At 38.5% G+C, this 27042-nt stretch overlaps 1 protein-coding gene across 7 annotated transcripts in view; it reads right to left on the bottom strand.

The window, feature by feature from the left end:
* Positions 1-27042, bottom strand: part of CPLANE1 (ciliogenesis and planar polarity effector 1) — a 153721-nt gene that overhangs the window by 54633 nt on the left and 72046 nt on the right. For 5 of the 7 annotated variants that reach the window (XM_043599745.1, XM_043599769.1, XM_043599751.1 and 2 more), the window contains exons 27-37: positions 22580-22728; positions 21078-21244; positions 20483-20565; positions 19677-19756; positions 18514-18591; positions 13674-13866; positions 6020-6313; positions 5061-5831; positions 3447-3613; positions 1999-2131; positions 1063-1117 (exon numbers count right to left, since the gene is read on the bottom strand). In XM_043599745.1, the coding sequence (XP_043455680.1) occupies positions 1063-1117; positions 1999-2131; positions 3447-3613; positions 5061-5831; positions 6020-6313; positions 13674-13866; positions 18514-18591; positions 19677-19756; positions 20483-20565; positions 21078-21244; positions 22580-22728 (2170 nt within the window). The remainder of the gene's footprint in view (positions 1-1062; positions 1118-1998; positions 2132-3446; positions 3614-5060; positions 5832-6019; positions 6314-13673; positions 13867-18513; positions 18592-19676; positions 19757-20482; positions 20566-21077; positions 21245-22579; positions 22729-27042) is intronic. The other 2 variants (XM_043599761.1, XM_043599778.1) reach the window with 1 other exon arrangement.

The raw sequence follows: 27042 nt of genomic DNA, 5'->3' as shown, positions 1-27042 counted from the left end.
GAAAAAAAACCCAAACCACTGTTAAGAATGAAAAAGAAACTGGTTTTAAGACAAGTGAGTGGGAAAGAATGCTAAATGGATTAGCAAGCTAAGCAAGCAGGTCAGTTAGGAAAAAAAAAACTGCTTGGTTTAGGCACGCAGAGGCTGATGCAGGGCAGTGATATCAACAAAGAGAGGGAGGACCACATCAAGGACTGAGTGAAGGAGTGGGACAACAAAGGTGAGGGGTAAACCAAGGGTGACTTTCAAGGTAAAAATCTTCACTGATCAAGTGAATGGTGACATCACTAATGGCAAGATGCCAGTTTAAAATTTGGACATGTTAAGTTTAAGGTGAAAGTAGAAAAGAAAGATGAGGGAGGGTAGATGTGTCTTTGAGTATCATTTGAGTGTAGCTGAAGTCCTGAGAGTGACCGTTTGTGTGTATGAAAATTACTAAGGAGAAAGCCCTGGGGAATACATGCATTTGGTGGCAAGAAGTAAACTGACCAACTAAAGAAAGAAGAGAATTTACTATCTTCTAAGCAAGTACTCTTTTCTGAACTGATTCCTTACTTTAATGTGCATGTATTTTCTATGAGGAATTCGACAGGCATGTTCTTCCATAATTTCCTTTTAGGCCTTATATATCAGTATCTTATTTGAGATTCTAATTAATTGCACTGCTATACGGTAGAGATCGCAAGTTTTTTCCGTAAAGGGCAAGATAATAAATATTTCGGCTTTGCATTCTATGTGGCTCTTCTTGCAACAAGTGAACCTTGCTGCAGTGCAAAATCTGTCACAATGTGTAAATGAATAGGCATGGCTGTGTTTCAATAAAACTTGATTTACAAAACAGGCATGGTCTGGATCTGGCCTGTGGGCCATAGTTTGTCAACCAGTGCTCTACCGGATAACACATCAAAACACAACGCGCACGCACACACACACACACACACACACACACACTCAATCTTGTCAAAGATAAACTGAAAATAATTGTCTCATTTTTATACACAATTCTAGAAAGCTGATTTTAACTTTGAACTGAGATACTACATTAATCATGCTTATACATACCAAAAGGAATGTCAAAATCATCCAAAGGCTGGGAACCACCATGTTCTTGTTGCTCCTAAATGAATCCCCAAATGATCAATCTTGTAACTCAAAGACATTCATTATTTGGGGGGCAGCGGGGGTGGGGGGAAGCAAACATTCAATAGCTAAGAGAATTGTTGAATTTTTAGGTATAGATTTGAAACCTATCCTAGAAATATTTATTTACTCTATCAAAGTAACTCTACGAAGGAGTTCACAAAACTCACAAGTCAAACAATAAAAAAGAACATTACTAATTTAATGCAGTTACTAAACGGCAATGTTCTCTACTACAGAGCAGTTTTAACACTCAAATAGTAACCCACCGTATCAAAACTGCTCAGGAAGTCAACATTTTTACTAAGTGCCTCCCCACATGCTCTTGAGGACTTAGTGAAGTGTGCTTTTAAAAAATCCTTATAAACAAAACTGTTCATGTTTATTTAATTTGTTGCAAAAATAAGTAAACAGTCATCAAAGTTAGAAGGAATGTTTGAAAAGATCTGACTTAAATATATAGGTTACATAACAAACCTATGTGTGGGAAATGCTGGAGGCATCTAAAAGAGATTAAACTGTATTAGGAGCAACCCAAAGAACATATATGGTATGCATTAAGAGATCAGAGAAAAAAGCAAGGAGTGATTAAATATAAGAAAGTCACACCGGCAGATGCTCTACACTATAGTTTTTGATTTACCACCAACTTGCTTTTCACATTTGCAACTGTATGTCCACTGTTCCATGAAGGGATGCAGCAAGGTTTATGTATCTGCTTCACATCTTAAATGATGTAAAGATTCTCCTAGTCACAATCAGAAGCTTCGGCAATCAGAAGACTAGATAAACCACAGAGACATTCCAAACTCTGTGTACACGCAAAGCAGGGAAGAATGTATAGCAGTTTTTCTGTACCTTGGATTTCATAACTATTTCTGAACAATTATCATTAACAATGGAACTCTCTGGTTGGAAAGCCACACTTGGTTTTCTCCTTATCTTCTCTGATATTTTTTCTTGCAGCTCTTTCTCAGCTCGTCGTCTTTGTCTGTTAAATAGCATAAAATATGTTTTTACTATTTTAGTAACATCAGTTTTTTTACTTATATCATGCTATACAGGGAGACAGTTATCAAAATTATGTCAATAAATTATTTTCAATGGTATATAATTAAATTAGCAGGATACTCTGCTAGAACACAAGCAAATATAAGCAAATGTCAGGGGCACACGAAAGCTGTTTCTAGTTCCTCAACTACTGAACTTTTTCTGGAATCTCAGGTCAGAGTCATACCTTTTAGGTAATTTTCAAACTCTCTTTTCTGCAGACTCTAAGCTGACCTCAGAAGCCCTATGGGATACCTCCACTGACCCTTTTGAAGAAGTTAAGCACACTTAAGTGACCTTGAAATCCCAGCAAGGAGGAAAGAAGGCCCAAAAAGTCAAGAAGAAGACTTACTTTGAAAAGGGAATACCTGAAAAAGATGGAAGGAAGGAACTATTTCTGGAAAAAGGGCACTGGTATCAGATTTTAGGGTCTGATAAATGTGAAATTTTAAAAATATTTTCTGGACTCAGTAATAACCTACCAGTCAATACATTTTTGAATACCCATTATGAATAAAACATTATAAGTGTTCTTTATTAGAAGTCACAGCCTTGCTTTTTTACATGCATGTTTCTTAGTGTCCTGAAACAAGTCACATCACTTACCCCCCTGCTCCTTATGTAAGAATCTGGAGGATATGGTAAGATGAATAACAATATTACTTCAGTGTATTAGTACATGGAATATTGCATGAGATGCCAAATGTTTATCCTACAAAATAAAACTGCTCATAATGTTACAGAAAAATGTAAAAGAATCTTCTGGCCTAAGAAATCCAGTAAGGGGGCGCCTGGGTGGCTCAGTCAGTTAAGGCTCCGACTTCAGCTCAGGTCATGATCTTGTGGTTTGTGAGTTCGAGCCCCGTGTCGGGCTCTGTGCTGACAGCTCAGAGCCTGGAGCCTGCTTCAGATTCTGTGTCTCCCTCTCCCTCTGCCCCTCCCCTGCTCACACTCTGACTCTATCTTTCAATAATAAATAAACGTTAAAAACATTAAAAAAAAAAAAAAGAAATCCAGTAAGGAATTCCTTAATAAAATGGAAAAAATAACAGTATTTATCTGTCACAATATAGGAATTTTCCTCATCACAAGACGTGTTCAAATGCATGACACTTGATATGAAAATAGAATATTCAATTGTGTACAGGCTGGGAGGTTGAACCAGATAACTTTCACTTTTCTAACTATATTTTTTCAACTAATAATAAATTTGCAGATAAGTGACAGTCTCAAATAAAATTCCACTTAAAACTTGCCTTTTTTTACTGTCCTTTCCTTGTCTTGCTTCAGATGGTTCTATTTTCACCTTTAGAAGCCGAAGGTGTCCAAAATCGCCTTGTTCAAATAAATTAGGTGCTAGTTTCTCTTGGCTTTGTTTGAATGCAATGAGGTTCTCAAGGGGAATAAGTTGTGGGTTTTTGTACTATAAGAAATAAAGCATAATAATTTAAAGTTATAAACCTCAATTATGTAATACATTAAAAATTTTTGAGAAAAACCTTTGTTTAAATTAAAATGTGAGAGACAGAACATGTCAAAGATAACAAATTGATTTGGACTTGTAAAACGAGTAACTAGAGCTTACAGAATAAATAAGTTTAGAGTGCTAGAAATTCCAGCTGGGTCCTCCTACTTCAGAAGCTAAGCTGGAAGTCCTCACCGTCTTAATTTCTATTCTATGTTAAAAATCTTATAAATAAAATACATAATGTCTATCATTTGACTTAAAATTCTTTGAAACAGGGAGGATACAGACAAGTAGAGGTTATGGATGGGATAGATTAACAGTGTGTTGACAAATATTGATGTCAGATGATAGAACGTGGTTCATTATACTGTTCTAATAAAAAAAAATTTCTTTAAATCCCCCTCAAAATGTCTACTTTTCTGTACCTTTAATCCTTTTTGTTCATAATATGTTCAGAAAAAAAGGCGGCATGATAAGTACTTCTAAAGAGTGACCATTTCTTTTCCCAGTACTATCTTCAAATCTTAAAATTAAAAGTGTACCAGAGAATTTCAATTACCTTCCTGAGACAGTACTACTGACTTAAAAAATTAGAGTGTAAACAATTTGAATTTCATAAACTAAAGCTTACAACTTTAAAGGGGATTTTGTGGGTTTATAAACATTCAACCTCTTAACTACTTTAAAAATACACCATTATGTACAACTACTTACAGGCCTGGGTCTATTTAACAATTTTAAACTGTAACAGATTTGAAGGCAATCATATCACAATTACTAGGAATGTTAAATAATATATGTGTGCACACTTGTACGTGTGCTCTCCCTTTCTCTACACACACACACACACACACACACACACACAAAACTTTACCCATATGAACAAGAATACCGATCATTTTATTTTACTTATTTCTTGTCTGAGCAGAAGAAATACCTATGAAAAAGTCTGACAAATTCTGGTATTGGTATACAAGACAGATCCAAAAGCTTTAAAATACCTAATTACCATTTTAAACTGGATTTTTATGTTATTTCCAATAACAGAAGCATTAGTTTTATTTAAAAATTTTTAGAAGCATTATTTTTAAAAAAGAAATGTGAAAAGCCATAAGAGACTCTTCAATACAGAGAACAAACTGAGGTGTTGGGTGGGGGGATGGGCTAAATGGACAAGGGGCATTAAGGACACTTGTTGGGATGAGCACTGGGTGTCACATGTAAGTGATGAATCACTAAATTCTACTCCTGAAATCATTACTACACTATATGTTAACTTGGATTTAAATAAAATTTAAAAATTAAAAAAAAAAAAAAAAGGAATGTAGTGTAATTGCACGTATAGGATTTATGGTATGAAAAATGCAGGACTGCTTTTGCATCACTCTGCCACAATCATTACCGTATTTTCCGGGGATAGGCACGAATGAAGTAATGAAAGCCTTGGGTATTTTCTTTCTTCTGCTACAGTTCTCATAGGTATTGAGGGAATTGTTACTGATGCTGTTGAGGCAGAGGAAAATATATAAGGAGGCTTAAGTTGCAGGTGCAATAATGGAAGTCCGAAAGAATTCTGAGGCCATATTTCAAGGGACCCTGGCTTAACATCAAGTAGTTTTTCTGGTTTTATAAACACTGAAGAGTCCTGTTGAGATGTCAAATTTTCATGTCCAACACACTGATCCACGTTCACACGCTTAGGGATTTCTGTAATTACAGATTCTGCCCATTTCTTCTGCTCCATTGCTTTTTTTGTGGCTTCAGTATTATACTGGCTCAAATTCAGATGGGGCACTGAAGTCATGTGCATTGCTTTCCGTAGCAATGGAGGCTGGAAGGAATCAGATAATCCCCAAGCCTCTCTGGGCTGTGGCGGGGGCCTGAAGGGAACTTGTGGGGCTCTTCCTGTATGGAAGCAAAGGGGCTTAAATTCATGCTTGGGCTGAAACTGAAGCAAAGGAAAACCATCACCAGGCCTGAAGGTTTTTGCAGCTGGGATTAGTCTAGGTGTCTTCAGAATGGCAGAAGATGGGGACAAAAGGTAGAGGGCAGTACTTCCAGCAGGAGCTGAAGACAGTGCAGGAGTTGGTAAGCTTTGAGATGCTGGAGTTAATCCTGTATTCTGAGGTGGGCCTTCTGACTCACATAAAGGAATACTCCCATGTGGTATATTCTAGAAGAGAAAAAAAGCTATTATGTAAGTTTAGAATATATTACAAACGTCTTATTTTGTTAATGATGTTCAAAGTGTTTTGAAGGGGGTGGAATGTAATAAGTGCTAAAAAGTTATTTGCTCAAATCACAAAAAGCCAACAACTGAGCTACTAGAACCATTTTTAGTGATATTTTTAAATGTATTACCTGCACATTTCCATTACTATTTTGATCATCCTGCACAATTCCTTTATGGCAGTGTGGACTCTTCTCACCAGGCTCTCTGGTATACTCTCCCATGGACTGTGGCTCAATAAAAGATTTCTCCTTAAAATTTCTACTGGTGTCATCAACATCACTACTCCCTCTTGTGGGGTTTGATACTTGGCTTCCCACCAAACGAACAGGCTGAGACTGCTGTAGAAGTTGATGTATATCTGGGAGGTTGGCAAAGGATGATCCTACTACTTGCATTAGGCTCATGAAGTTGATCTGTTGCAGCTAGAATAAAATAAAATTTAAACATTTTAAAATATAATGAAAAGAATCCAAAGAATCAACAACAATCATCTGAGTATTTCACAACAGTCATACTTTAAGTGTTTGTTTGTTTGTTTGTTTGTTTGTTTATTTTTGAGAGATAGAATCAGAGCACGAGCAGGAGAGGGGCAGAAAAAGATGGAGACACAGAATCTAAAGCAGGCTCCAGGCTCTGAGCTGTCAGCACAGAGTATGACATGGGGCTCAAACTCACAGAGCTGTGAGATCATGACCTGAGCCAAAGTCGGCTAAGCCGGCTGAGCCGCACCCAAGCACTCCCACAACAGTCATACTTTTGTCTTACTATCTGTCAGACCCATGAATGCTGAGCAGGAAGCAAAGCTGGGAGAGATTCTTTTTAAAGGAAGAAAAGAATAGCTCCCCGCTTTCAAGAAGCTGTCAACTGGAAATATAAAATCATAATGAGACTTGGGACTATCAATAAAGCAGTTTACATAAACATCCCGGGGACCATAAAGTAGTGATCTGATGGGATGAAATGAGGATAATTAAAGAAGTCCTAAAATGAGTGTGTTGTGACCAGGTTTTCAGTAGGAAAAAAAAGCAAAGAATAGCAAACAGATGAAGAATGGAGAATTCCATAGAAAGGCTGACTAGGTGAAAGGCAAAGGCATGCACCAGTGGTTGATAAACTCTGCTGCACATTAGAATCACCTGAGAAGCATTTAAAAATCCCCACTGCCACGCCACACCACACAGCAATAAAATCAGATTATCTGGGGATTAGTATTTTTTAAGATGACAAGGTGATTTCAGGATGCAGAAAAGCCTAGGAACCACTAGCACAAACACTGGCTTAAATGGCAAGGGAAATTAATAGCAGCTACAATGAGGACAGGTGAGTGTGTTAGTTCTCAAACTTTAGCATCATTCAGAATCACCTAGGGGACTTAAAGCACTCTTTGCTGAGCCCCATCCCAGAGCTTCTGATCTCAGCAGGTCTGGAATGGGGGCCTGAGAATTCGTATTTCTAACATCTAAGTGATGCTGATGCTCCTGATCCAGGGACCACACTCTGGGAACCACTGGACCCGTGAGAGTATGATGGGAAAAGAGGGAAGGTAAAAACTGGCTGTGGGTCCTTCAAGCCCAATAGAAGAATTTGTACTGAGACTTCCGCAAAATGGCGGCTTAGGAGGACGCTGGGCTCACCGCACGTCCTGCTGATCACTTAGATTCCATCTACACCTGCCTAAATAACCCAGAAAACAACAGAGGATTAGCAGAACGGAGTCGCCGGAGCCAAACACAGACGAGAGGCCCGCGGAGGAGGGTAGGAAGGGCGGCGAGGCGGTGCACGCTCCACGGACTGGCAGGAGGGAGCCGGGGCTGAGGGGCGGCTCGCCGGCCAAGCAGAGCCCCCGAGTCTGGCTTGCAAAAGCGGAGGGGCCTGACGGACTGTGTTCCCACAACAAGCGCGACTTAGCGTCTGGGAGGTCATAAGTTAACAGCTCTGCTCGGAAAGCGGGAAGGCTGGAGGACAAAGGGAGGGAGAGCTGCTGAGCCCCCTGACAACAGAGCTCAGTTTGGTGGGGAACAAAGGCGCTCGCCAGCGCCATCTCCCCCGCCCATCCCCCAGCCGAAATCCCAAAGGGAACCGGTTCCTGCCAGGGAACTTGCTCGCTCCGAGCAAACACCCAACTCTGCGCTTCGGAGGAGCCAAACCTCCGGCAGCGGATCTGACTCCCTCCCGCTGCCACAGGGCCCCTCCTGAAGTGGATCACCTAAGGAGAAGCGATCTAAGCCTGCCCCTCCTGCCCCAGTGCACCTTGCCTACCCACCCCAGCTAATACGCCAGATCCCCAGCATCACAAGCCTGGCAGGGTGCAAGTAGCCCAGACGAGCCACACCACCCCACAGTGAATCCCGCCCCTAGGAGAGGGGAAGAGAAGGCACACACCAGTCTGACTGTGGCCCCAGCGGTGGGCTGGGGGCAGACATCAGGTCTGACTGCGGCCCCGCCCACCAACGCCAGTTATACACCACGGCACAGGGGAAGTGCCCTGCAGGTCCTCACCACGCCAGGGACTATCCAAAATGACCAAGCGGAAGAATTCCCCTCAGAAGAATCTCCAGGAAATAACAACAGCTAATGAGCTGATCAAAAAGGATTTAAATAATATAACAGAAAGTGAATTCAGAATAATAGTCATAAAATTAATCACTGGGCTTGAAAACAGTATACAGGACAGCAGAGAATCTCTTGCTACAGAGATCAAGGGACTAAGGAACAGTCACGAGGAGCTGAAAAGCGCTTTAAACGAAATGCAAAACAAAATGGAAACGATGACAGCTCAAATTGAAGAGGCAGAGGAGAGAATAGGTGAACTAGAAGATAAAGTTATGGAAAAAGAGGAAGCTGAGAAAAAGAGAGATAAAAAAATCCAGGAGTATGAGGGGAAAATTAGAGAACTAAGTGATGCACTAAAAAGAAATAATATACGCATAATTGGTATCCCAGAGGAGGAAGAGAGAGGGAAAGGTGCTGAAGGGGTACTTGAAGAAATAATAGCTGAGAACTTCCCTGAACTGGCGAAGGAAAAAGGCATTGAAATCCAAGAGGCACAGAGAACTCCCTTCAGACGTAACTTGAATCGATCTTCTGCACGACATATCATAGTGAAACTGGCAAAATACAAGGATAAAGAGAAAATTCTGAAAGCAGCAAGGGGTAAACGTGCCCTCACATATAAAGGGAGACCTATAAGACTCGTGACTGATCTCTCTTTTGAAACTTGGCAGGCCAGAAAGAATTGGCACGAGATTTTCAGGGTGCTAGACAGAAAAAATATGCAGCCAAGAATCCTTTATCCAGCAAGTCTGTCATTTAGAATAGAAGGAGAGATAAAGGTCTTCCCGAACAAACAAAAACTGAAGGAATTTGTCACCACTAAACCAGCCCTACAAGAGATCCTAAGGGGAACCCTGTGAGACAAAGTCCCAGAGACATCACTACAAGCATAAAACATACAGACATCACAATGACTCTAAACCCGTATCTTTCTATAATAACACAGAATGTAAATGGATTAAATGCGCCAACCAAAAGACATAGGGTATCAGAATGGATAAAAAAACAAGACCCATCTATTTGCTGTCTACAAGAGACTCATTTTAGACCTGAGGACACCTTTAGATTGAGAGTGAGGGGATGGAGAACTATTTATCATGCTACTGGAAGCCAAAAGAAAGCTGGAGTAGCCATACTTATATCAGACAAACTAGACTTTAAATTAAAGGCTGTAACAAGAGATGAAGAAGGACATTATATAATAGTTACAGGGTCTATCCATCAGGAAGAGGTAACAATTATAAATGTCTATGCGCCGAACACCGGAGCCCCCAAATATATAAAACAATTACTCATAAACATAAGCAACCTTATTGATAAGAATGTGGTAATTGCAGGGGACTTTAACACCCCACTTACAGAAATGGATAGATCATCTAGACACACGGTCAATAAAGAAACAAGGGCCCTGAATGAGACATTGGATCAGATGGACTTGACAGATATATTTAGAACTCTGCATCCCAAAGCAACAGAATATACTTTCTTCTCGAGTGCACATGGAACATTCTCCAAGATAGATCATATATTGGGTCACAAAACAGCCCTTCATAAGTTTACAAGAATTGAAATTATACCATGCTTACTTTCAGACCACAATGCTATGAAGCTTGAAATCAACCACAGAAAAAAGTCTGGAAAACCTCCAAAAGCATGGAGGTTAAAGAACACCCTACTAACGAATGAGTGGGTCAACCAGGCAATTAGAGAAGAAATTTAAAAATATATGGAAACAAACGAAAATGAAAATACAACAATCCAAACGCTTTGGGACGCAGCAAAGGCAGTCCTGAGAGGAAAATACATTGCAATCCAGGCCTATCTCAAGAAACAAGAAAAATCCCAAATACAAACTCTAACAGCACACCTAAAGGAACTAGAAGCAGAACAGCAAAGGCAGCCTAAACCTAGCAGAAGAAGAGAAATAATAAAGATCAGAGCAGAAATAAACAATATAGAATCTAAAAAAACTGTAGAGCAGATCAACGAAACCAAGAGTTGGTTTTTTGAAAAAATAAACAAAATTGACAAACCTCTAGCCAGGCTTCTCAAAAAGAAAAGGGAGATGACCCAAATAGATAAAATCATGAATGAAAATGGAATTATTACAACCAATCCCTCAGAGATACAAGCAATTATCAGGGAATACTATGAAAAATTATATGCCAACAAACTGGACAACCTGGAAGAAATGGACAAATTCCTGAACACCCACACGCTTCCAAAACTCAATCAGGAGGAAATAGAAAGCTTGAACAGACCCATAACCAGCGAAGAAATTGAATCGGTTATCAAAAATCTCCCAACAAATAAGAGTCCAGGACCAGATGGCTTCCCAGGGGAGTTCTACCAGACGTTTAAAGCAGAGATAATACCTATCCTTCTCAAGCTATTCCAAGAAATAGAAAGGGAAGGAAAACTTCCAGACTCATTCTATGAAGCCAGTATTACTTTGATTCCTAAACCAGACAGAGACCCAGTAAAAAAAGAGAACTACAGGCCAATATCCCTGATGAATATGGATGCAAAAATTCTCAATAAGATACTAGCAAATCGAATTCAACAGCATGTAAAAAGAATTATTCACCATGATCAAGTGGGATTCATTCCTGGGATGCAGGGCTGGTTCAACATTCGCAAATCAATCAACGTGATACATCACATTAACAAAAAAAAAGAGAAGAACCATATGATCCTGTCAATCGATGCTGAAAAGGCCTTCGACAAAATCCAGCACCCTTTCTTAATAAAAACCCTTGAGAAAGTCGGGATAGAAGGAACATACTTAAAGATCATAAAAGCCATTTATGAAAAGCCCACAGCTAACATCATCCTCAACGGGGAAAAACTGAGAGCTTTTTCCCTGAGATCAGGAACACGACAAGGATGCCCACTCTCACCGCTGCTGTTTAACATAGTGCTGGAAGTTCTAGCATCAGCAATCAGACAACAAAAGGAAATCAAAGGCATCAAAATTGGCAAAGATGAAGTCAAGCTTTCGCTTTTTGCAGATGACATGATATTATACATGGAAAATCCGATAGACTCCACCAAAAGTCTGCTAGAACTGATACAGGAATTCAGCAAAGTTGCAGGATACAAAATCAATGTACAGAAATCAGTTGCATTCTTATACACTAACAATGAAGCAACAGAAAGACAAATAAAGAAACTGATCCCATTCACAATTGCACCAAGAAGCATAAAATACCTAGGAATAAATCTAACCAAAGATGTAAAGGATCTGTATGCTGAAAATTATAGAAAGCTTATGAAGGAAATTGAAGAAGATTTAAAGAAATGGAAAGACATTCCCTGCTCATGGATTGGAAAAATAAATATTGTCAAAATGTCAATACTACCCAAAGCTATCTACACATTCAATGCAATCCCAATCAAAATTGCACCAGCATTCTTCTCGAAACTAGAACAAGCAATCCTAAAATTCATATGGAACCACAAAAGGCCCCGAATAGCCAAAGGAATTTTGAAGAAGAAGACCAAAGCAGGAGGCATCACAATCCCAGACTTTAGCCTCTACTACAAAGCTGTCATCATCAAGACAGCATGGTATTGGCACCAAAACAGACACATAGACCAATGGAATAGAATAGAAACCCCAGAACTAGACCCACAAACGTATGGCCAACTCATCTTTGACAAAGCAGGAAAGAACATCCAATGGAAAAAAGACAGCCTCTTTAACAAATGGTGCTGGGAGAACTGGACAGCAACATGCAGAAGGTTGAAACTAGACCACTTTCTCACACCATTCACAAAAATAAACTCAAAATGGATAAAGGACCTAAATGTGAGACAAGAAACCATCAAAACCTTAGAGGAGAAAGCAGGAAAAGACCTCTCTGACCTCAGCCGTAGCAATCTCTTACTCGACACATCCCCAAAGGCAAGGGAATTAAAAGCAAAAGTGAATTACTGGGACCTTATGAAGATAAAAAGCTTCTGCACAGCAAAGGAAACAACCAACAAAACTAAAAGGCAACCAACGGAATGGGAAAAGATATTCGCAAATGACATATCGGACAAAGGGCTAGTCTCCAAAATCTATAAAGAGCTCACCAAACTCCACACCCGAAAAACAAATAACCCAGTGAAGAAATGGGCAAAAAACATGAATAGACACTTCTCTAAAGAAGACATCCGGATGGCCAACAGGCACATGAAAAGATGTTCAGCGTCGCTCCTTATCAGGGAAATACAAATCAAAACCACACTCAGGTATCACCTCACGCCAGTCAGAGTGGCCAAAATGAACAAATCAGGAGACTATAGATGCTGGAGAGGATGTGGAGAAACGGGAACCCTCTTGCACTGTTGGTGGGAATGCAAATTGGTGCAGCCGCTCTGGAAAGCAGTGTGGAGGTTCCTCAGAAAATTAAAAATAGACCTACCCTATGACCCAGCAATAGCACTGCTAGGAATTTATCCAAGGGATACAGGAGTACTGATGCATAGGGCCACTTGTACCCCAATGTTCATAGCAGCACTCTCAACAATAGCCAAATTATGGAAGGAGCCTAAATGTCCATCAACTGATAAATGGATAAAGAAATTGTGGTTTATATACACAATGGAATATTATGTGGCAATGAGAAAAAATGAAATATGGCCTTTTGTAGCAACGTGGATGGAACTGGAGAGTGTGATGCTAAGTGAAATAAGCCATACAGAGAAAGACAGATACCATATGGTTTCACTCTTATGTGGATCCTGAGAAACTGAACAGGAACCCATGGGGGAGGGGAAGGAAAAAAAAAAAAAGAGGTTAGAGTGGGAGAGAGCCAAAGCATAAGAGACTGTTAAAAACCGAGAACTGAGGGTTGATGGAGGGTGGGAGGGAGGGGAAGGTGGGTGATGGGTATTGAGGAGGGCACCTTTTGGGATGAGCACTGGGTGTTGTATGGAAACCAATTTGTCAATACATTTCATAAAAAAGAAAAAAAATAAATAAATAAAAAAAAAAAAAAAAAAAAAGAAGAATTTGTACTTAATGAAACACACCAGTAGGGAAACACCACAGGTTAAAAAAATACAGGTTCCCTCCAATTATTAAAAAATAATACAGGAGTACTGAGTGCCCAAGCAGAGAAACCCTGCAACTTAATTTCAACTTGTTCGTTTCTAGTTTCTAAAACTTTGTTCATATTTCAAACCCTTACATATGTATCACACATGTCGATTTACTTATTTATATGGATATGTACTTACCTGAACTAATTTAAACATTTCATCTTGGAGCATCTGCCTCACAGAATCTGAAGAATCTGGTAATTGAGCCCTGGGTTCATTTCTCTGGGTCTGCTGTGGTGTTGGCATAGGTGTTTGTGAAGACACACTGACTCCATTTGATATGAAAGGTGGAACTGAGGAAGACAGATCTTTAAATGCAGAGATCTGGCCACTGTGTGGAAGCGTGAAAATAAAAAACACAATCAAGAAAAAAACAAATTAGTTGTCTACAATCTGAATATTTTGATCACCTTTTCTTTCTACCTTAAGGCTTTCTGGAAGTTTTCAGGAAATTTAAACCCTAACGCCTATCACTGTGTACTCTTCAGCCACCAGACACATTTGTCATCAGCACAGTGACTCGTATGAGTGCCGTTTTATTAAGGGAGATATAATGTCTAGTCAGCCACGGTCCCTTCCCTATGGTGTTACAATCCAGGAAAGTTCACACATTTATTAGTTTCCTGGTCCCTGCACGCATCTGAGTTTGAGACCTGTGCAATTATTCTGATTAGCTATACCAGAAATATTTTTTGTCACTAAATTTAATGATCCAGAATGGAATTAAAACTAGAGAAAATATGGGTTACAAAAATTGCTTAATTCTAAGATGAGTAGAGCAAACTCCTCTTTATCATCATTAAATGTGAAACGACAGTATTATAAACATTTCATTTCCAAACAAATCCCAAAGTTTATAATTAAATGCTAACAAAAAAATGCTTACTTAGGAATAAAAGTTAAAGATCAAAATAAATTTTTGGTTTTTTTTTAATAAAATATGTGGGGATGATTCCTTAAATACAGCAGGTACTCAAATGTTTTCTAAGGAAATTGATTTCATAAACTAAGGGAGCAGGCCTATTATATCCAAATAAATTGACCATGTCTCTAAAAAGAAAAGAACATATTAAGTTGCATTTAGATTATCTGGGTGCACATTCATTCCCTGTCAGCAATAATATTTGTCTTTTATCAAACGTAATACTAATAAGCTCAATAACAAAACTTTACTTGGAAAATTCATGAAAAACAGGCATTACGACTGACTTGCTTTTTTTAAGACAACTTTACTGGCCTTTGTTTCCAAAAAGTAGCAAAGAGATAAATTCTAGTAACAGTGAAGTTTTCTAAAGTAAGGCTATGCTTTGTTACCCCATTCAGCAAGATTTCTAAGCACTAAAAACATACTGCAGTCTCTGTAAAAGAAGTTTAAAAGACAGAACTGGATGAATCTGTTCTATGAGAGAATTAAAAGCATTTCATACACTATTAGAAATCTGTTAGAGGATCAACATAGGCAACTTTAAGTAATGTATCCACTACAGTTAACCTTTCAACAAGGGGGTAGGAGCAACAACCCCTGTGCAGTTGAAAATCCACATATAACTTGACTCCTTAGAAACATAACTACTAATAGCCTACTACTGTTGACCAGAAACCCTGCCAATTACATAAATGGTCAATTAACACATACTTTGTATGTTATATGTATTGCATACTATATTCTTACAATAAAGTAAGCTAGAGAAAAGACAATGTTATTAAGAAAATCATAATTCTTGGTGCAATTGTGAATTGGATCGGTTTCTTTATTTGTCTTTCTGTTGCTTCATTATTAGTGTTTAAGAATGCAACTGATTTATGTACATTAACTTTGTATCCTGCGACTTTGCTCAATTCATGTATCAGTTCTAGCAGACTTTTGGTGGAGTCTATCGGGTTTTCCATGTATAGTACCATCTCATCTGCAAAAAGTGAAAGCTTGACTTCATCTTTGCCAATTTTGATGCCTTTGATTTCCTTTTGTTGTCTGATTGCTGATGCTAGAACCTCCAACACTACGTTAAACAACAGCGGTGAGAGTGGGCATCTCTGTCGTGTTCCTGATCTCAGGGAAAAAGCTCTCAGTTTTTCCCCATTGAGGATGATGTTAGCTGTGGGCTTTTCATAAATGGCTTTTATGATCTTTAAGTATGTTCCTTCTATCCCGACTTTCTCGAGGGTTTTTATTAAGAAAGGATGCTGAATTTTGTCAAATGCTTTTTCTGCATCGATTGACAGGATCATATGGTTCTTATCTTTTCTTTTATTAATGTGATGTATCACATTGACTGATTTGTGAATGTGGAACCAGCCCTGCAGCCCAGGAATGAATCCCACTTGACCATGGTGAATAATTCTTTTTATATGCTGTAGAATTAGATTTGCTAATATTGTATTGAGAATTTTTGCATCCATCTTCATCAGGGATATTGGCCTGTAGTTCTCTTTTTTTGCTGGGTCTCTGTCTGATTTAGGAATCAAAGTAATGCTGACTTCATAGAATGAGTCTGGAAGTTTTCCTTCCCTTTTTATTTTTTGGAACAGCTTGAGAAGGATACGTATTATCTCTGCTTTCAATGTCTGGTAGAACTCCCCAGGGAAGCCATCTGGTCCTGGACTCTTATCTGTTGGGAGATTTTTGATAACTGATTCAATTTCTTCACTGATTATGGGTCTGCCCAAGATGTAAAAGATCTGTATGCTGAAAACTATACAAAGCTTATGAAGGAAATTGAAGAAGATACAAAGAAATGGAAAAACATTCTGTGTTCATGGATTGGAAGAATATCGTTAAAATGTCAATACTACCCAAAGCTATCTACACACTCAATGCAATCTCAATCAAAATTGCACCAGCATTCTTCTCAAAACTAGAATAAGCAATCCTAAAATTTGTATGGAACCACAAAAGACCCCAAATAGCCAAAGCAGGAGGCATCACAATCCCAGACTTTAGCCTCTACTACAAAGCTGTAATCATCAAGACAGTATGGTATTGGCAGAAAAACAGACACATAGACCAAGGGAATAGAATAGAGACTCCAGAATTGGAACCACAAGTATGGCCAACTAATCTTTGACAAAGCAGGAAAGAATATCCAATGGAAAAAAGACCGTCTCTTTGACAAATGGTGCTGGGAGAACTGGACAGCAACATGCAGAAGAATGAAACTGGGCCACTTTCTTACACCATTCATAAAAATAAACTCAAAATGGGTGAAAGACCTAAATGTAAGACAGGAAGCCATCAAAATCCTTGAGGAGAAAGCAGGCAAAAACCTCTTTGACCTTGGCCGCAGCAACTTCTTACCCAACACATCTCCAGAGGCAAGGGAATTAAAAGCAAAAATGAATTATTGAGACCTCATGAAGATAAAAAGCTTCTGCACTTCAAAAGAAACAATCAACAAAACTAAAAGGCAACCAACGGAATGGGAAAAGATATTTGCAAATGACATATCGGATAAAGGGCTAGTATCCAAAATCTATAAAGAACTCACCAAACTCCATACCCGAAAAACAAACAATCCAGTGAAGAAATGGGCAAAAAACATGAATAGACACTTCTCTAAAGAAGACATCCAGATGGCCAACAGGCACATGAGAAGATGCTCAATGTCACTCCTCATCAGGGAAATACAAATCAAAACCACACTGAGATACCACCTCACACCAGTCAGAGTGGCTAAAATGAACAAACCAGGAAACTATGGATGCTGGAGAGGATGTGGAGAAACAGGAACTCTCTTGCACTGCTAGTGGGAATGCAAACTGGTGCAGTCGCTCTAGAAAACAGTATGGAGGTTCCTCAAAAAATTAAAAATAGACCTACCCTATGACCCAGCAATAGCACTGCTAGGAATTTACCCAAGGGACACAGGAGTGTTGATGCATAGGGGCACTCGTACCCCAATGTTCATAGCAGCACTCTCAACAATAGCCAAATTATGGAAAGAGCCTAAATGTCCATCAACTGATGAATGGATAAAGAAATTGTGGTTTATATACACAATGGAATACTACTTGGCAATGAGAACGAATGAAATATGGCCTTTTGTAGCAACGTGGATGGAACTGGAGAGTGTTATGCTAAGTGAAATAAGTCATACAGAGAAAGACAGATACTGCATGTTTTCACTCTTATGTGGATCCTGAGAAACTTAATAGAAGACCATGGGGGAGGGGAAGGAAAAAATATAAGTTAGAGAGGGAGAGTGGGAGAGAGCCAAACCATAAGAGACTCTTAAAAACTGAAAATAAACTGAGGATTGATGGGGGGTGGGAGGGTGGGTGATGGGCATTGAGGAGGGCACCTGTTGGGATGAGCACTGGGTGTTGTATGGAAACCAATTTGACAATAAATTTCATATTAAAAAAATTATAAGAAAAATAAATTTATAGTACTGTACTATATTCATCAAAAAAATTTTGCGTGTAATGTGACTTGAGTGGCTCAAACCCATATTGTCCAAGGGTTAATTGTACCTTTTTTTCCAGAAAAGATTGTTCTAGAATAGTTCTTGTATATCTTTGAAACACAACTGTTAGAGGAAAATCTTTTTTTTTTTAATTTTTTTTAAACATTTATTTATTACTGAAAGGCAGAGACAGACAGAGCGTGAGCAGGGGAGGGGCAGAGGGAGAGGGAGACACAGAATCTGAATCAGGCTCCAGTCTCTGAGCTGTCAGCACAGAGCCCGACTCGGGGCTCGAACTCACAAACCACGAGATCATGACCTGAGCCGAAATCACGCTTAACCGACTGAGCCACCCAGGCGTCCCTAGAGGAAAATCTTTCAATAATAAACTTAAAGGTGTCAGAAATGTGTACCTACGTTCCTCTTTCAATGCTTCGTGTTGCTTTCATTTTACTGTTTTTAGTCAAAACATTTAGTAATTATTTCAAAATAGCACAGTAGGCATTGTTTCATTCTCTTATCTATTTGTAAAACATGATTATGTCAAAAGGGTATAAGTATACAGAAATTCTTACCTAGAAATTTCTGAACTTGTATCTACACAAAATGAATAAGTAGCGGTGTGTTCAGGATTTGAAAAGGTTTCGATCATACTATAATTAAAGATTAGTAATTGATTAGGAAGATATTCTTCACATTTTCTAAGGTACAGGTGATCTAATGCTCAGCCATCTAAGAGTCTAAATATTCTCTAACTCTCTATAATGCTTAGCTCATAATTACAATCTGTTTACACTTGTCTCCATAGCAATTAGTAACAGATTCAAATAAAAAGCAAAGAATATGTCAGGATAGCTGAACATATAATTTGAACACTGTTGACTGCCCAGGAGAAATAGAAGAGTCTGAAATGAGGCAAAATGAGGTTAGCTGGGACCTCAAATTCTACCTCTGGCAGAGGCATTTTGCTCAGGAACACTCCTAAGCCCCTAATACATTTGGAAACTGTAAAGACTAGTTTTTTATTAGTAGAAATATCTATATTACTTGTAAAGGCACATCACATTTAATATATCTTTTTGGCTAACTGTCCACAGAAATGAACAAAATTTGAATATTGGGAAGAGAAAGAAAATCTAATCATGTTGCCTCTCTTACCCAAGGTAGTTCTAAAATTCTAAAACTTCAAAAATTCTAAAAATTAAGAAATGTTCCACCTGCAACAGGTAAAAATTGCTTTTAGCTCTCCTTGAAGCAATTATATGCTAGCCAGCAGAATAGCCCTATAGTGTGAGGTAATCATACCACAACAGTAAACAATTATACACACATATTGATTCATAATGGTTCTTCATTTGATCCAACAAAAATGGAACCAGTATGACAAGGCGTTTCCCTAATTAGCAGCTGAACAAACTCTGGTCTATTTACAGCTATATTTTACTTTGACAAAGCTAATCATGATGGGAGAACAAAAGCCACTTTAGATATCATTTATTTCATTCTACCAAGATTTAGAAGTCTGTAACATCTACTAAAGATCAGAATTTACCATTGCTATAAATTGAAGTTAAATTTCACTAGGAACACAATATCACCATAAAATATATATTGCAAATTAGGAGAAAAATAACCTCTTCATCAAATGAATCCCAGATGAATCCTTAACAGCAATGAGCCTCTTTTACTGAGGTAAACAAGACAGTAATAATCACTTCCTTACTTTCTTCCCCCTTACCCTTTCTGTCCAGTTGATTTTTTCTCCATACATGTCTCCAATGGTTCTTCCCTAGGACACTGAACCTCTCCTGTGGAATGCTGTTAAAATTAATAGTACCCAAAAAAAAAAAAAAGAGGTCAAATAAATAGGTATTACTCTCTTAGGTGTCTGGAGTTTCACATTAGCCACTTGGCCCGGAGTAACAACAGTCTAAAAGCAAGCGAGAAATCACACATTAAAATGAACTGCCAATGCTGCTCTGATCAGATTTTTAACCATGTGAACTGCCTTTGGCCCATCACCCTGAGCCACTGAGCACAGTAAAGTACAAAGACAAATAATGCCAGTGCAAATTATTTACACTACACTTACAAATACACTGTAAATTACATACACCCATCGCTACATGATTAATAAGTACATTGGAAAACTAAGCATTTTTAAAGGAAATTTTTCAATAATTAGAAATGTCTGTGTTCCACCTGGAAATGCAGTGCACTGAGTTTTGAGAAAACAAAGAATACATAAAAGTGATATAAGTGCAAAGACTGCATATTACAGCTGAAATGTACATTTTGAATATACAACACTTCCATTATTCTTAATTAATTTGCTAAGCAGTTTATGAAATAAAATTTTCATTGCCTGAAATTATTAGACATCTTATGAATGTCAGGATTTCAGTGAAAGAAAAATGCTGCATGCCTGGTGATTCTCTACAACCCACAATGTACTTTTAAAAAGATAGTAGCCTTGGTTGGATGCATTAAACAAAAACACATAAGTATAGTTTAAATAACATTATCCACTATTTATTGACTTACTTCTTCTAAATGCTGCGGTAAAGTCTGCCTGTAAATGGCAATATGGGAACTTTTAAGATTTCCAATAGGCTCTTTGGTAACTTCTATAGGGAAACAAGGAGGAAGAGAAAAGGGACCATTTGAAAAAAACCAGTTTACTTTTTAGAAGGTTCAGAAATATTACAGGAAACATGTATAATGGCAGAAATATTTTCTAACCCCCTTATAAAATGTTCTTTAAAAACACATGGAGACAACCTCTCTTCAAGTGAATCCCAGATGAGCCTTGAAACACCTCAGATAAGCATACTTAACGCCATGCTAAAGCTCTGAGAGTTTCTGTTTTAACAAAGACTGCCAAGGAAAGGCTCATAGAATTGGTTCACAAAATGAAGAGGCCCATGATAACTACATAAGCAAGGCAAAAGGCCCAAGAATTATAAATTCGGGTTTTGAGTTAATATGTTCAATATTTTATAAATATTATACTCTCTTTTAACTTTTGGTTTTAAGCTATTATAAACATACTAATTTAGATAGAAGACTAAAGTTATCCCAGATAATCATTCACCAACTTCAAATTAATAAAGCCAAATAAAAAGATTAATGAACTTACCTTCATGGTCTGATAGCTGTATTTCCATTTTCTCTTGGTTACATGTTTCTACCTCTAAAAGATCCTCATCAATATCTATAAATTCTTTTTCAGTATCATCAGTAACAGAAATAATCTTATCTTTGGTTTCCTTTGTTTCAGGATTGAATGCTTCAGTTGGTATTCCACTGACAAAAATAAGGCAGCTAAATTATAATTCATTCTTAGAAACAAAAAGCTTCCGGGGCGCCTGGGTGGCGCAGTCGGTTAAGCGTCCGACTTCAGCCAGGTCACGATCTCGCGGTCCCTGAGTTCGAACCCCGCGTCGGGCTCTGGGCTGATGGCTCAGAGCCTGGAGCCTGTTTCCGATTCTGTGTCTCCCTCTCTCTCTGCCCCTACCCCGTTCATGCTCTGTCTCTCTCTGTCCCAAGAATAAATAAACGTTGAAAAAAAAAATTTTTTAAAAAAGAAACAAAAAGCTTCCTTTGAATTGATTCAGTTTACTGAAAAGGAACATTAGGCTTAATATTTATAGTCTTTTGTTTTTTAACCATGTCTGGTACATAGTAGAAGCTCAATAAAAGTTTGTTCAATGAATGACTAAACAGCCCCATTTTTATTTACTCAAATAATTGAAATAATTTCAACTTATCTACACTTGCCATTCTCACAAAGGAATCTTCCTGCTATTAAAGGCTCAACCTTGTTATTCAGAGATACACTGCTTCATATGTAAAAATGGATGAAGTGATTAACTCAGCATCCTCTGACACAGGAAATCAATTAATATAATAAGAGAATCTCTCAGGAGAATTAGCGCCTTTCTCAGAAGATGTAAGCTAGGGGGCGCCTGGGTGGCGCAGTCGGTTAAGCGTCCAACCTCAGCCAGGTCACGATCTCGTGGTCCGTGAGTTCGAGCCCTGCGTCGGGCTCTGGGCTGATGGCTCAGAGCCTGGAGCCTGTTTCCGATTCTGTGTCGCCCTCTCTTTCTGCCCCTCCCCCGTTCATGCTCTGTCTCTCTCTGTCCCAAAAATAAGTAAACGTTGAAATAAATAAATAAATAAATAAATAAATAAATAAATAAATAAAAGAAGATGTAAGCTAGATCAACAGGGAAGAAATACATTTTGCAATGAATTGTTTTTTGTTTTTTGTTTTTTGTTTTTTTTTTTTTGGGACAGAGAGAGACAGAGCATGAACGGGGGAGGGGCAGAGAGAGAGGGAGACACAGAATCGGAAACAGGCTCCAGGCTCTGAGCCATCAGCCCAGAGCCCGACGCGGCGCTCGAACTCACGGACCGCGAGATCGTGACCTGGCTGAAGTCGGACGCTTAACCGACTGCGCCACCCAGGCGCCCCTGCAATGAATTGTTAAAAGCACTTCAGAAAATACTCACTTCCTCCTCTATGACTCAAAGAAATGCTCCTTCCTTTACCTTTCAAGGGTTCAATTCCTGACTTTAAGCCAAACACCATCGAATAGGTATCATCAACTGAAAAGGAATGTATAATCAAAAACTTACTTCAACATACTTTGATGAGATTTGTTTTGATCATTTCTTTCATCAGTCCCACTTTGAGTGGATACTGCAACAGAACAGCCAGCATCTGTTTTGCAATCACTCACAATGTCGGGTCCACTCTGAGACCGAGAGTAATGATTCTCTAGCACCTAAAAACAAACCATAATTTACAGTACTTAGTATTCACTATTGAATCCCATACTTTTCATTATATTTTTAGCCTATTAATATTTTCTACAGCCCTTCTCCTGATTAAATGTCTCATTCATTTATCAAGTATTTACTGCATTTCTACAACTCAATATTTTACGTTGAGGCACTGATCAAGTCTTTATTCTACCTGGAAAAAACAAACCTGACTATCTAAATAGTATTCAAAAGAATTCAGCCTTACAAATTTGTAAGGTATGTTACCAATGTTTTCAAGTCACAAAACAATAACATTAAAAATGTAAAGTTGCTGTGGCGCCTGGATGGCTCAGTCAGTCAAGCATCCAACTTGAGTACAGGTCATGATCTCATGGTTTGTGAGTTCAAGCCCTGCATTGGGCTTTTTGCTGTCAGGACAGAGCCTCCTTCAGGTCCTCTGTCCCCTTCTCTCTGTGCCCCTCCCTTGCTCGCTCTTTCTCTCTCTCTCAAAAGAAATAAATAAACTTAAAAAAATTTTTAAATAAAAAAAATGTAAAGTTGCTTTCACTTAATTCTCTTTGCTATAACAAAGGCACTTAGTAATTATTCCAAAATGACACAAAGGGTAAAAATACACAGGATGTATCTCTTTTAAGTCTCTTATTTAGAAATTTGAGTATGCATCACCTAGAAACACAAATTTCAGTGACAACAAATATCACAGTATCTTAAATAAGCTACCTTAGGATAATAGACACTGATCTCAAAAAATGAAAAAAATCTCACAAAAACAAAACACACACACACCCTGCAACCTACAATACACTGTTTTATTTCTGTTTTTGTTTTTATTTCAAGTTTTTATTTAAATTCTAGTTAGTTAACATATAGGGTAATATTAGTTTCAGGAGTAGAATTTAGTGATTCTTCACTTACATATAACACCCGGTGTTCATCACAAGTACCCTCCATAATACCCTAAACTATTTTAGAATAAAGGCACTTTATTATTTTTTAAATTTTAATTTATTTATTTATAAATAATCTCTATGCCCAACGTGGGGCTTCAACTCACAACCCTGAGATCAAGTGTCACATGCTCTACCACTGAGCCCGCCAGGTGCCCCAGAATGAAGGCACTTTAAAATAGAATATAGAATTAGAAAATGTGGAGGTAAGTCAACCAAGATGGTGACATTTGAGGCCCTTGAATTCTCCTCCTCCCACAGAAACACTAAACGTACAACTACACACAAAGCAATTACCACTGTAAGAAATCTAGAAACTAGCTGACTGATTCCTACATATCAAGCAAATGAGAAAATATCTACACAGAGACACACAGAAAAGGCTGAGACACATTCTAACCAAAAACCCCACTCTTGGCACACCACCCTATAAGCAGGAGGGAACTCCCAACTTTTCTCTGAAGAGTGAGGGTTTGGACCCTCACTTAGCACCCTAACTTTTAAGACTCCCACTTGAGGGATGGGCCTCCAAAACACCTAGATCTGAAAGCCAATGAGGCTTACAACCATGAGTCCTACAAGACCACAGCAAACAAAGCAGCAGTTATTAACAGGTGCATGAAAACTCATTGCAGCTATCCCCAAAGGGCTCAGCACAGAGGAGCAGGCAAAAACACCCATTTCATAGTCTTCTCCTGGAAGGTATCCAGCTACATATATCTGGGGGCTAGCTACAATCCCTCAGAAACAAGAAAGCTGATGGACACCTCCCCTGCCTTCTCTATCTAGCCCATTCCAAGTTACCAGTATATTCCAGGAAGCAGCCTGTACACACATCTGGGTGCCCCAGCTTTTGTAGCTGGTGACTGAAGGACAGGTCCTGAGATCACCTGTCTCTGATAACCAATGGAACTTGCATTTATGAGGCCCACAGGAGTGTAGCAAACAAAGAAGCAGTTCTTAGACTGCAGGAGCACCCCCCTGTAGCTATACACCTGGGTCCAGGAGTTCACAGGGAGCAGGGAAAACATCCTTCTCCCAGTTTCTCCTCAGAAAGGGATTACATACAGACTTTGCCATATGCTGCCTAAGAGTCCAAATTCCAATCAGGCTGTATCTAGATGCTAAACTAACCCACCCCTTTGGGACACTGATAAGTCTTGGCATACCCCCAACTACTGGGAGCCACTAAGAACAAAGAAGGAGGCTTAAACAATCACAAAGGTTTCAGAGCCAATCAAAAGCTCAGACCAAGCTGGTTGATGAGGTTCATCTCCTACACAAGACCACTCTATCCAGACTGGGAGATGCGACTGCTTTATCTCATGTACAGAAACCAACACAGAAAGTCAAGTAAAATGAATGAACAGGACTATGTTCCAAACAAATGAACAAGATAAATCTCTAGAAACAGATGTTAATGAAATGGAAATAATGATATATCCTGATAGAGATTCAAAAGAATGGTCACAGAGGTCAGGGGATAAACAAAGTGAAAACTAAAAGGGAGCCTACAAAATGGGAGAAGATATTTGCAAATGACATACCTGATAAAAGGTTAGTATACAAAATCTATAAAGAACTTATCAAACTCAACCCCCAAGAAACAAATAATCCAGTTAAGAAATGGGCAAAAGACACAGACATTTTTCGAAGAAGACATCCAGATGGCTAACAGATGCATGGAAAGATGCTCAACATCACTCATCATCAGGGAAATACAAATCAAAACCACAATGAGATACCACCTCATACCTATCAGAATGGCTACAATTAACAACACAAGAAACAACAGGTGTTGACAAGGATGTAGAGAAAGGGGAACGCTCTTGCACTCTTGGTGGGAATGCAAACTGGTGCAGTCACCCCAGAACACAGTATGGAGGTTCCTCAAAAAGTTAAAAATAGAAATATCCTACGATCCAGCAATTGCACTACTAGGTATTTACACAAAGGGTACAAAAATACAGATTCAAAGAGGTACATGTACCCTGATGTTTACAGCAGCATTATCAACAATAGCCAAAGTATGGAAAGAGCTCAAATGTCCACCGACTGATGAATGGATAAAGATGATGTGGTACATATATGCAATAGACTATTAGTCATCAAAAGAAATGAAATCTTGCCATTTGCCATGATATGGATGGAGCTAGAGTGTACTGTGCTGGGCAAAATGGGTCAGGAAGAGAAGGACAAACCTGTGTGATTTCACTCATATGTGGAATTAGAGACAGGACAGATGAACATGTGGGAAGGGGAAAAAAAGAGAGAGAGAGGGGGAGGCAAACCATGGGAAACTGTGATGGAGGAAAGACAGGGTTTAAGGGGGAAGTGGTCAGGGGAACAGGCTGAATGGGTGGTGAGTATTGGAGACGGCACTTGTGTTGAGTGCTCGGTGTTGTATGTAGGTGATGAATCACTAGACTCTGCTCCTGAGAATATTATTACCTTATATGTTGACTAGAATGTAAATAAAATTTTGGAAAAAAATGCATCATTATGTAAATGATACATAAACAAAGTGAGAATTTCAACAAAGAGATAGAAAATACAAAAAGGGAACAAGCAGAAATTACAAAGCTAAAAATATGATAATAGAACTAAAAAATTCAATGGAAAGGTTCAAAAGCGTATTGGATCAAATGGAAGAAAGGGTCAGAAAAGAAGGCAGGGCAGTGGAATTCATCCAATCAGAGGAGCAAAAAGAAGAAAAAATTAAAAGAATGAAGAAAACTTAAGGTATTTATGGGATACCAACAAACAGATCAAGATATGCATTATAGAAGTCCCAAAGGGAGAGGAAAGAGAAAGGAGCAGAAAGCTTATTCAGAGAAATAATAACTGAAAACTTCTCAAATCTGAAGAAAGAAACAGACATCCAGATTTAGGAAACTCAGGGAGTTCTAAATAACATAAATGCAAAGAAACCTACACTGAGACACATTATAGTTGAATTGTCTAAAGTTAAAGACAAATAAAGAATCTAAAAAAGCAAAAGAAAAACAATTTCTTACATACAAGGAACCCTCTGAATCTATCAGTATATTTTTCAGCAGAAACTTTGCAGACTACAGGAAGTAGCATGATATAGACAAAGTGCTGGGAAAAAAACAAACTGCTAACCAAGAATACTCTACCCAGCAAACTAAAAGAGTTTCTCAGACAAGCAAAAACTGAAGGAGTTCATAACCATAGACCAGCCTTACAAGAGATGTTAAAGGAAGTTCTTCAAGCTGAAACAAGAAAACACTAATTTTATATGAGAGTATAAAACCCACTGGTAAGGGTAAATATATAGTCAAATTCAGAATACCCTAGTGTTGTAATAGTGGTGATTAAAACACTTCTAACTCTAGTATGAAG

This window comes from Prionailurus bengalensis, chromosome A1 (assembly GCF_016509475.1).
Source record: "Prionailurus bengalensis isolate Pbe53 chromosome A1, Fcat_Pben_1.1_paternal_pri, whole genome shotgun sequence".
Taxonomy (NCBI): Eukaryota; Metazoa; Chordata; class Mammalia; order Carnivora; family Felidae; genus Prionailurus; species Prionailurus bengalensis.
This window is presented reverse-complemented; position numbering and strand designations above follow the sequence as displayed.